We start from the raw sequence: 10985 nt of genomic DNA on the forward strand, positions 1-10985 counted from the left end.
GAGAGACCTTATGTGGGTAAGATAACCAATATCCATCTTCTTCCATAGGAATAGAATAGAATAGAATAGAATAGAATAGAATAGAATAGACCAGACCAGACCAGACCAGGTTGGAAGAGAGCTTCAAGATCATTGCGTCCAACCTAACAACCTCCTGGCTCAATCTATGAACTGTAAGGTCACACTTCCATTAGGATTCCTGCAATCAGGACTCTGGGATTTCTTTAAAGTAGTTTTTCCTTAAGAAAAGAAAACCAACAAAAACTAGGAGTGAGAGATGCTTTTCAAAGTCTTTTATTGCAAAAAGTATGGACATTTGCTGGCAGAATATTTGATCACATTCTCTACTTGACTGTCATCCAGAGGACACTGCATGCATTCAAGCTGAAAGCATAGGACAGTTTCCACTAGGCACCTGAGAAATTTCACAGGAAAGAAAAGTCTTTCAAATTGAAAGAGAAGTTTCAAACTGATCACCTACTCTGGTGCCTTTTGCTTCCCAGAGTTACCTGGGAATTAAGAGTTAAATCAGCTATAGTCATAGCCAACTGTAAACATTTTCCTGCAATGCTACACCAACTATCTAGATAACTGATCCTGAAGTGGTCTTTCCAGTTTTAAAGAGGAAATGTCTTTTCTAAAGCAGGCAGTGCAGTGAGTTATACCTGACCTGGCACCTACTGCTTCATGCTGCACTATGCAGCAGAGGTGTGTGATGCTTCCTCTCATCTGGCTTACATCAAAGAAAATCTGACAGCTCTTGTTTGGTTTCCAAGAGACTACCCCACGCCCCAAAACAACTTTCTTTTCTTCCTGCTCCCAAGCCTAATGCCATCTCAAACTACTTTCCTACTCCCCCCAGACAAGAGCCAGCTCCCCTGCCTGCAGGCATGACTAAGAGGCACACATGCTGCTCACTGGACTGCGTGCAGTTAACAGCAAAAATATCTTCACGCTTTGGCTGGCTCTCTGCTCACAGAACTCCAGGTGCCTCTGAACTTCACTGATTTCAGTGCCTTCCCACAGGTCTGGTAAAGGTTAATCATCTTTGGCAGACAGCAATCCTGCACCAAATGGAACAAGCAATCCACTGCCAATCTATCAGGTCACGTATTTTGCAACTGCAGCTGCTCAGTATCAGGAACTGTCTGCAAGAAAAAATAGAGTTTAGAGGATGGCACCTTCAGGAGTAAAGGCATTTGAATAGAGAATAGATTAGACTGTATTAATTAATAGCTGCACTTAGCTGCAGATTATAATGGACTTCAGACTACTTGAATCAGATAAATGCAAAGATCAAGGCATTAAAGCTGTAAGTCACAGATAAATAAATAATTCAGGATGATACTACAGGCACTTGAACCTCTATTATTGGGTTAAAAATGATGCTAGTTGCTCTAATTATTCCACACAATAAGAACAGCTGTTGTAGGTTATTCCTTCTTAATGCATTAGTTTTCAGAAAGCCCCAGCAGATAGAACAATTCACAATTAACTTCCTTTCATGCAGTATGGTTTTAAGTTCCTCAGCACAACTGCAGGTTGAAATTTTCCATCAAGATTGTGGCTCCTCTAAAATGTGCTCACAGGCCTCAATACTCAAATCAACGTTAAGATACAGGGCCTGAGCAGCGAGGGGTGCACAGTCATTTGTGTTAAGACAGAGTAGCAATTACAGCCTCCCTGAGGCCCCTTGAGTTATTTTAATCACAAAAGCCAGAATAAACTTGTCTGCAACAAAGGCACCCTCAGTCCTTTCAGCTGCAAAGATATAGGTTGCTCTATTTAAGCCAGTCAATTTGGAATGAGCAGTTATTCACTCCCAGAGACATTACCCTTACTCCAGCAGTGAGTATTTCAGTCACTAACAATTCAGCACTCGAGTATATGCTCTAAAGAAGAGCTATCTGAAACTTTCAATGCTAAAGCACAGTAACTTGTCACCACTCTACTTCCAGCTTGCTTTCAGTAAAGGATATATATATTTAATCCATTTGATACTGTTCTGAAAGCTATCCAGCCAATTTCATGTCAACCACTGCTTGATATGCTTTTACTGGAATAAAAGCCCTTTTTGGCCTGATCTAAAACTAGCACTGGCACTGTGGTCCTTGATAGCTAATTCACATCATACCTATGTCTTCAGTCCTAATATATTTTTAGCAGACACTTCAGTGGAAGCAGCTCAGATGATTGTCTTACACTGACAATATGCTGATGATCAAAATGCCAAGCCAGGAAAAATACACCATCTTCTTTATCTTGCAATAAACCAGCTAGAGGTGAGGTGCATACAAAACCCAAGTAGTAAGTGCAGATACAAGACCTTTAGGAGGCATCCTGAGATGGAGCAGGAGGATCCTTATTCTCAGGCTCTGGAGGAGGAGGAGCTGGCACACTTTCCTCTTTCTTTTGTGCAGCCAAAAATTCATGAATCGCCCTCTCTATCTGGGGCCTGAAGATGTGGTTTAGTTTTGGATCCACCACCTGAGAAATAATTCTGTCCACTCCGGCTTCCAGCATTCCTGACCTTGAACAAAGACAAAGGAATCATTCAGCTCCTCTGAAAAACTTCTTCCCAATCTCCTCCAGGAACTCTCCAGAGCCCTCCTGTCAACTGCAATTAGCATTAACATGGTGAGAACTGCAGGCCACTGAGTAGATCCTTAACAGGGAGCTGTTTCAATCACCTATTTCCCCCCACCCCCTCTCACTTTTCCCTACAGAATTAACAACTGACATCTGGTCTCCCAGGTACTTAAATGACATGTTGGACAAGAGCCACTTTAATAGGGCCCATGTGGAAATGAGGCCAACATGAGAGCAAACAAACACATTTTGGCACAAACAAGGGATGCAAGCTATTCTGAGGAGGAGGGCAGGTGAGAGCAGTCTTTTTTTTGGCTGACTGGAGGGAGAAGCAGCCTGCCCCCTAATAACATTACTGTCACTCACTCCTTGTAACTGTTAAGTCTAGACAGATGGGTATTAATTAGAAAAACAAGTACATGTAGCACACAGCAAAGTTTCTGGAACTGAACACTAGTAATTGAAGTGACTTATTACTTCAGGGGCTGTGTCAGACTCTTGGATTGTGGGGCACAGGCTGTCTAGCAGGCTTAAGTCATGTCTGCGAGGGAGCAGGGGACAGGAAATGGAGCCGATGCCTGGCACTTGGAGAAGGAGCCACAAGGCTCCTAAGGCTGTGAATGCTGGTGAGCAAGTGGGTGATGCACATCACCTCACCTCCAGGTAACAGCTCATCTATGTGTGCCTGCAACAAAGGGCATACACATCTGGGCACCCTCAGAGCTCAGTCTTCCAGCTACAGGAGTGCAAGGGATCTCCAAACTCCCTAGTTCTGTGTGTCCAATCCCTACACTAACAACCTGCTAACAGGGAGCAGTTTGCATCCTTCTTCTTGCAGACTCTCTGGGATCACACTTGTCAATTGTATGCTTCATTCTCCTGGTACAGTGACACGAAATGAAAGCACATTAAGTGATAACATGTCTCAATGACTCCAAGGGAAGACAATAAATTCTATACTTGCAGTGAACACTCTCTCCTCCAATTACAGATTGAACAAACTAATACTACATACAAATGATTTACAGGTTCTGTCCAGTGCTCTGAAGTAATTTCTGTGTACAACTTTCCTTACAAGACACTTTAGTATCTTTCCTTACAATCCTTCCTTTCCTTATTTTTCCTTAAAAGCTATTATCAAGCTCCCCACTGCCCTTCTCCCCACAACTTTTACTATAAAGGCTTTTATCCTCAACTTTTAATCTTGAGTCATAGTTTCATAGTTTCATAGTTTCATAGTTTCATTCAGGGTTGGAAGGGACCACAAGGATCATCTAGTTCCAACCCCCCTGCCATGGGCAGGGACACCCCACACTAGATAATCAAACAAGCTTCTTCACCATGAGAGTGGTGAGACCCTGGAATGGGTTGTCCAGGGAGGTGGTTGAGGCCCTGTCCCTGGAGGTGTTTAAGACCAGGCTGGATGAGGCTCTGGGCAGCCTGATCTAGTGTGGGGTGTCCCTGCCCATGGCAGGGGGGTTGGAACTAGATGATCCTTGTGGTTCCTTCCAACCCTGAATGATACTATGATACTAAGCTCAGGCTCCTTCTTCAGACTGCTATGAGTTAGCAGCAAGAGATATTAAACCTAAATCTCTACTCAGCACAGTTTAAGCTGGCTTTCCTCTTGTGCTGGAAATGTAGTACCTTAAACAGCTGTACAAAAGCTACCCTCTGCAGCATGAAATGTGGCTAGCCCAGTGTGCTTACTGCCTGCTAGTGGTCAGAGTCTGCTCAAACATGCTTTGGCATCTTCAGGAGTATTTCTGATGTAGGCTCTGCTCTTCCCTGTTCTGAAGATAAAGATCAAGGTCATTCAGCTCTGTACAGCAGATAGTTTTGCTAGCACAGTGGTGGCTATCTGCAGTGAAAAGCTGGCCAGATGTCAAGTATGTGTACTTCATCCTGCTGCTGGCCTCATAAAAATTCCAGTGTCATGTAAAGCAGTAATGCAAGCATTTTAATGAGAGTTAAGACAGCATCCACTATTATAATGACATCCAGGGAAGCACAACAGCAAGTGCTGTGAAAAACTTAATTCTGCAAATTCTTACTTGACTTAGGTGGTGACAGCTGCATTATCACTTATCAAATAGCATTACCATTGTTTTACTTACTGAATCACACTCTGCCTTAGCCCATTTCGTAACTGGTTTTTGTTCATTGCTGGATTCCATTCCTGTTTGTCCAGGTGGGTTGATACAAAGTTGTCTACTTTCTGCCTCAAATTTTGATAGGCTGGCTAAAAAAAGTAAACAACCTGGTTAAGCAGCTAAAAGATCTCAAAATGATCCCCTGCCACAGCCCCTCACAGTGCATCTGTTTTTCACACACACCACTGCTCCGTTGTGTGTGGGGTGTCCCTGCCCATGGTTGGAACTAGATGATCCTTGTGGTCCCTTCCAAGCCTGACTGATACGATGATGATCTCCATCCTTTCACTTTCTGAACAAAAGTTAAACTTGTTTTCTCTCAGCACACAATTGGTAGCTGTAAAGAACAGTCAGCCAGTGTGCTGTCAATTTAAATAGCTGGGTTTTCAAACTGTTGCCTGCCTATTTCACTCAGGGAAATGCAAACAGCCTCTGCAGATAAGAGTTGTTTAAGCAGAGTCCTTGCTGTCTGGAAACCCTCAGTCACAGAATTCCTAGGAAACTGGCCAAGTGATATTGTCACTAACAAAGAACTTAATTATCTGCTTCTGTGACACCAACACAGAAACAAGAATTTTGTGGGTTTCATCAGTGAAAAATGAATTTCAGTAAACAGGAACCAAACTACCAAGTGCACAGGACCACTCAGATCTCGGTACCATGGGGAAAGTACAATGAGGTGGCAACACTTCTGTTTCAAGATTCAATAAGCATATGGGTTGATGGATGAAAGGGTTGGTAAGGTATGTCAGTGTCTGTCCTGGACAGCATGTATCTACCCTAACAAAGCTGCTCTGACCTACAGCTGCTCTGTGCAGATGACCTGACCCTTTCAAACAGTAGTCGGAGCACATCTGTGCATAACAGAAAGGTTAGATGTTTGCTTTGGAAACGTGGAAATGATGCTCAAGAGGCACAACGTTCATATGGGAAACCGTTTTCCTAATAAGTTGTGGGCTAGAAAACGGACATCTGCGTTCTCTGGCTCATTTCTCCTCTAGGAAGTTGCTATTGCTTCAAGCAAGGTGCACCTCTAGAGCAGCCTGACAAACGCCGGTTGCAGCTGGGGCATGAAGCCCCACCGACCGAGACAGCAGTGCTGCTGCTGTACGCCATCCGGGCCGGCCTCCTCCAGCACCGAGTGCGGGACGCAGTGGGGAAGAGAAACAGATGCAGGTGCCGCTACGGCTAACGCTAGCAGGACCTCGGGGACGGCACCCATAGCTCTGGCCTGGGGAGGAGATACTGGCTGCCCCGTCCCGCCGGTGATCCTCAGGGGATGCCCGGGAGCAGCCACACCCGGTTCGGCAGCTCTACCTTGGTGTCCACGTCGGCCAAGCAGTCCCGGCGGAAGCCGTCGAACAGGCCGCGGCTCTTGAGCTGCTCCACGATGATGGCGATGAGCTGCGCGTCGCCGGGCGGCAGCGAGGCCGGATCGGTGGCGCCGGGCCCCGAGCCAGAGGTCGCACCGCCCGTGCCCCCTCCGGCGCCCGCTCCGCCGCTTCCCCCGCCCGGGGCGGCCCCGCCGGTGCCGCCGCTCTCGGACATGGCCCACGGCCTGCGTCCGGGGCCCGCCAGCCGCTGCGCTTCGCTCTCTCGCGGCTCTCGGCACCGCGACTGTCGCCGACGGCGCGCCGCATTTTGCGTCACCCTGGCGCGCTGCATCGTGGGGAGGCGAGTCCGCCACGGCAGGATTTGCTGTAATATGCCAAGGGCCTCTCAGGCCCAGAGAACTACCAGTCCCAGGGGTGCGGCAAAGGCACCCCACAAGGCAGTGGAGGGACTGCGCTTTGCTTTTGCAATGCATCTCGAGAATTGGAGTTCGCCTGGGAGCGCGTTTCGGCCTTTTACCGAGCGCCACCAGCAGCCTGTCTGGGGGCATTGGGCTGCCCCGGCGAGCGGTGCTGGTGCTGTTGTGAGCCAGCCAGGCAAGGCACAGGATGCTGAGCACGCAGCGCTCTGCTCCGTGGGTCCACTTGCAGAAGAGTCAGTCAGCCCTTTGGGACAGGGTTCTTGCGTTCACGACAGCATTGTGCTAGCCCCTTTGGTCTTGATGGTCTGGCATCCCCGTCTGGGATCCCCATCTCAGGGAGGCTTCCAGGCTCCTCAGAGATAACTGCCAGGTTGTGACTTGGGTGGCTTCTCTTAGTGGTATAGCGAGGAGAGCACTTGTGCAAATTTTGGGGAAAAAAAATAATCAGTTAGTGAGGGATCATTCAGGATTTCACAAGGCCCATGAGGTTTCAGTCACTGCACCACTAGCAAAAGGAAGGGCAGTGCCAGAGCCCAGCCCAAGTACAAGTCCCTGCAGAATGACTGAGCAAGGGGTCTCTGCTACAGGTGCTTTCTCTGTGGTTAGGCTTAGGCTGTCAGTGTCCTATTTTGTCCTGACTTTACCTGCAAGATACAGGGTACGAATCTTACGCTTTGGTTTTGTTTCTTCCCTTGTCACATTGGGCTCCAGGTATTGCCATCACTGCAGGAGTGCAATCTGTGTGTGAATGCAGTCCTCCACGAAGATGCACGGCATAGGTGCACCCCCACCTTTCTTTTTGTATACTACTGAATGAGCAAAAAGATGGCAAAGTTTTTCATGCAACACATTGTCCTCCTCTACCTGATTAAAATTCAGCAGCTCTGAGAAGCAGTGTAAGAAGTCCCTTTCCATCTGGCAGCTTTGAGGAGAGAAGAGGGGGAAATGGTAGCATGTACAGCGCCCGAGCTTTACACTGACAAAAGCATCTCATGCTACTGTCCTGTTCTGTGGAGACATGCAAGTTCTCTCCTGCTGGAGCAGAAAAGCTGCCCCTCCAGCCTTGTGACTGTCACTAGTCCCTGTTGGCTATCTTGAAGTCTCGGGATAACCTCCCCCACTACTCATCCAGGCACTCGGAAGTATCTGTGGAATCGCATTCCTGCCTGACAGCTGCCAGCAATCCTTTCTCCCCACCATTTGTGACCAGCTCACACCAGCGTGGAGTTTGCTGGCATCTTACTAGTGCAGGCGCCATCCTTACACGTGAAGATAACCCCAAGCAGGAATGTGTTATCTAACGGTCGTAATGCCCTGCCCCAGTGAGAACCACAGGGATGTGACTATTCCTTCAAGCCCTGTGCTGCTGTGGTGCATACAGCAGCAGCCACAGGGCCCGACAGAGACTTCCTCAACCAGCATGTGAACGGTTTTTTGGACAGCAAAACCTTGCCTGAGCCTACACCTCCTCGTTCTGTACTTTTTATGGGTTAAGACGCCTCCCGCAGGCTGGGGACCCCGCGGAGGATCAGATGGAGGGGTTGAAGCAGGTGGCTGCTGGCGGGGGCCGGGATCGGCAGCCCAGGCCGGCATTCCCCATTGGGAAGCGAGTGGAAGGGAACGTGAGCGGCGGTCCCAGCAGAGGGCAGGCGGCGGCCGCCGGCGGCAGCGGCCCTGGGGCTGGCACAGCCTCTCCTCTGCCGTCACCCTGCCAGGCAGGGACGTAATTCATCGATTAGCGATGCCGGAGAACAAGTGGCAGAAGCCAGAGGGGTGGTCTCTCTGGCCGTGTAGATCGCAGCCGCTTAGGCAGCAGTAGAAAGTGAGCTAAGAAGGCGGCGGTTGTTTTTCCCATGAGTTTCCTGCTGTCCCCTGGGGACTGCAACTTCCCTCTGCGGGGCTGGGATGAGCAACCTCAAAGGCAAAAGCAGCTTCTGAACAGTGCATTGCACTTAGGAGAATCCAGCCCAGGATTTACTGAAGGCTGCAACAAGTGAAAGTTCCTCCCAATTAACAAATTACTCAAAGAGACTGAGAGTATTCATGATGCAGGAGAGGTAAAGCCTTACTACAAACCTCTCATACCCAAGGTGTCTCCCACCTGCAGCACCCAGAGCAACTTCTTCTTCAGTTATATGCGGTCATCATCCCCAGCCATGGCAGCTTGTCTGGGACCGCCTTGATGGTTCTGAGATGTGAGAGCAGTGCTGATGCAGAGCACTGCTCAAAGCAAATCCCTATTTTAGGCCTCTTCCTGTATCTGTAGATAAATGCAGTGATTTGTTTCTCAGCGTGGCACAAAAGGATACACAACTGGCATTGGGTGATGTGGGGGAAGGGGTAAACCTGCTAGTTAGCAGGGATAAGAATGTGCTATGCTTACAAACAGGCTGTGTGACCTAGGTCAAGCAGCGCTTCATAGTTTTGGGAACTGTAGCTGGGCATGAGAAAAATACAGTATTTAATCTAATCTCTCTGGATATTCCTGCCCAACATCATAGCAAACAGGCAAACATATTAAATTGTGGTTTGTTAGATAAAGCAGCTTGTCCCCCGGGGATGAGAGCCGTGGACCTCTCCTTGCCTGAGATCTCTAGTACAAAACTGGTGACATCTGTGAACTCCATGCCCTCATGGAAAGCTTTAGGCAGTTCATGCAGTTCCAGAGCCATATTTCTATCACAGATGATCAGAGACAGAGTTCAGTTGTCTGTGTTTGCCACCACTGCCTTCCAAGTTTCCCCCTTTCTCAGCCCCCCATTCTCCACTCCTCCTGTTGTCGTCGCTATCACAAGAGCTGTAAACCAGCACCTCTTTCCATGGAAATTCTGATATCATAGGGAAAAAGTTACTGTCTGCTACAGCTACCTACAAGAGTTCATGGAGATTGCAACTGGCTGACAAAACCAAGTTGTTCCACAAAAGTGACGTGAATGCAGCCTGGTTTCATGGTGCTTGAGTCCCTTCTGCTCCTTAAAGCTATCACTGCAAACTTGCATGACTGTACAGTTTCTGTGTGGTTTTTCTGTCTTTTAAGGGATGGTGTAGCTGGCAGTCTGGTGCTTGCAGTGTAGAATACACAGAAATGGAGTCCTGCCTCCATTTTCCTCAGTGATGAAACTTGTCTGTGTCCCTGTACACACAGCTTCTGATTTTCTTCAAGTCTGTAGAAACGCAATTACTGCTGAGGGGGTGTATCTGTATTCTGTGTTATCACTCTCTGGACACATGAGTTTATTCCCTTCCAGATCTCTACCTTTGCTCATGCTCTTGCCTGATGCCAGGCCTGGCATAATCTGCCCATCTCCAGTGCTCAGGGTCAGGTCAGCTGCTGGAAAGGCAGAAACCCCCAACATGTTTCATGCGACGCTGTTGGCTTTTGTCTTGTTTGACAAGATTTCTGCCTTAGACAATGTGTGTAGCTTTTCCTGCAGAACAATTTGAGGTAGAAGCCTCTGATTGTGTGGGTTTGGGGTGGGGGCAATCACTGTGGCTAAGAATAGAGGAAGGGTAATTTTCCTGTCTAGAGGTTTTCCAGCTCCTGGATCATGGTTAAAATACACAGGCTGTACAGAAGAGACATAGTTGGCAGTTTTCTCCTCCTTGGCCTGACAACCTCTGGCTGCAAAATTAGAAGTCAGTTACTGAGTCTAGTTTCTAACAGCTTTGCCCTTGCCAATGATAAGAAGGAGAAACCTGGAACAGGTGGCTGTGGCCAGGCACTGTATGTGCTGAAACGCAGATGGAATTGCCGTGGGGACTGTTGCAGAGGCAGAGAGTGAACCTCCGTGTTCACACACTCCTACTGCCTCTCATGCACACACACACGCACACACACACATACAGATTGTTAGCAATGAAATGGTAGAACTCTGGCCACTTAAATTGGAAAACAGTGCAGGATTTCTTGACAGACTGGGCCACAGAACATTGAAATGGGACTGTGAGTCTCCATTGCTTGTATGTTTTGGGTTTAGAAATAGGGTGAGCAGCTTAATGTGTTTGGGGGAAAAAAAAATCAAATACTACAAATGACAAGCTGCTATCAGGAATTTGGAAGAGGTGTCTGGGATACTTCTGAAATTGTAGATAATGCTCCCAGCATAAAGGCTCAGATGCTCCTGTGTCCATTTTAATAGAGAATTGAACTCTCGGTGCTTCAAGATGTCCCTCATAACCACTTCTGCAGAGCTTAGTGCTGGGCAGGGTTTGGGGGCCAAGAAAGAGAGACAAATCTCCTCTTCTGAGATGAGGAAACAGGGTAGGATGAAAGCAAGTCTGTTTTAACCCCAAAGGGACCTTAGACAAAGCTCAGTGGATATGCAGGCATTCCCTTCTCTGAGTGGAACCAATTTGTAAATGAAAAACAATACTACTTTTAAAGCTTGGTCTTACAATATCCATGTAGGAGAAGCCCTCTGGGAATCTTGCCATGATATCAAAAAAAATAAAGGGAAACCCTTTCAGGGCTTTATTGGAGTTGCACTTGT

The 10985-nt window shown here is 47.7% G+C and overlaps 1 protein-coding gene across 1 annotated transcript; it reads right to left on the reverse strand.

The window, feature by feature from the left end:
- Window positions 1-278: 278 nt before the first annotated feature.
- On the reverse strand, window positions 279-6360 carry BOD1 (biorientation of chromosomes in cell division 1). Its single transcript, XM_068160331.1, has 4 exons — window positions 6060-6360; window positions 4707-4831; window positions 2327-2530; window positions 279-1148 (listed from the first exon to the last, which is right to left on the reverse strand). The coding sequence occupies exons 1-3, from the start codon at window positions 6288-6290 to the stop codon at window positions 2329-2331; spliced, it is 558 nt and encodes a 185-aa protein (XP_068016432.1). The 5' UTR covers window positions 6291-6360; the 3' UTR covers window positions 279-1148; window positions 2327-2328.
- Between the last annotated feature and the right edge of the window lie 4625 nt (window positions 6361-10985).

The sequence above is a fragment of the Melanerpes formicivorus genome, unplaced genomic scaffold (assembly GCF_026170545.1).
Source record: "Melanerpes formicivorus ecotype bairdi unplaced genomic scaffold, bMelFor1.0.p_v2 SCAF_2, whole genome shotgun sequence".
In the NCBI taxonomy this organism is placed as follows: domain Eukaryota; kingdom Metazoa; phylum Chordata; class Aves; order Piciformes; family Picidae; genus Melanerpes; species Melanerpes formicivorus.

Coding starts and splice junctions, on each gene's coding strand:
- BOD1 (XM_068160331.1), bottom strand. CDS start 6,290: ATGTCCGAGAGCGGCGGCACCGGCGGGGCCGCCCCGGGCGGGGGAAGC. Junction 4,832..6,059: donor TGGCCGACGTGGACACCAAG/GTAGAGCTGCCG, acceptor TACTTTTTTTAG/CCAGCCTATCAAAATTTGAG. Junction 2,531..4,706: donor CTAAGGCAGAGTGTGATTCA/GTAAGTAAAACA, acceptor TCTTTGTTCAAG/GTCAGGAATGCTGGAAGCCG.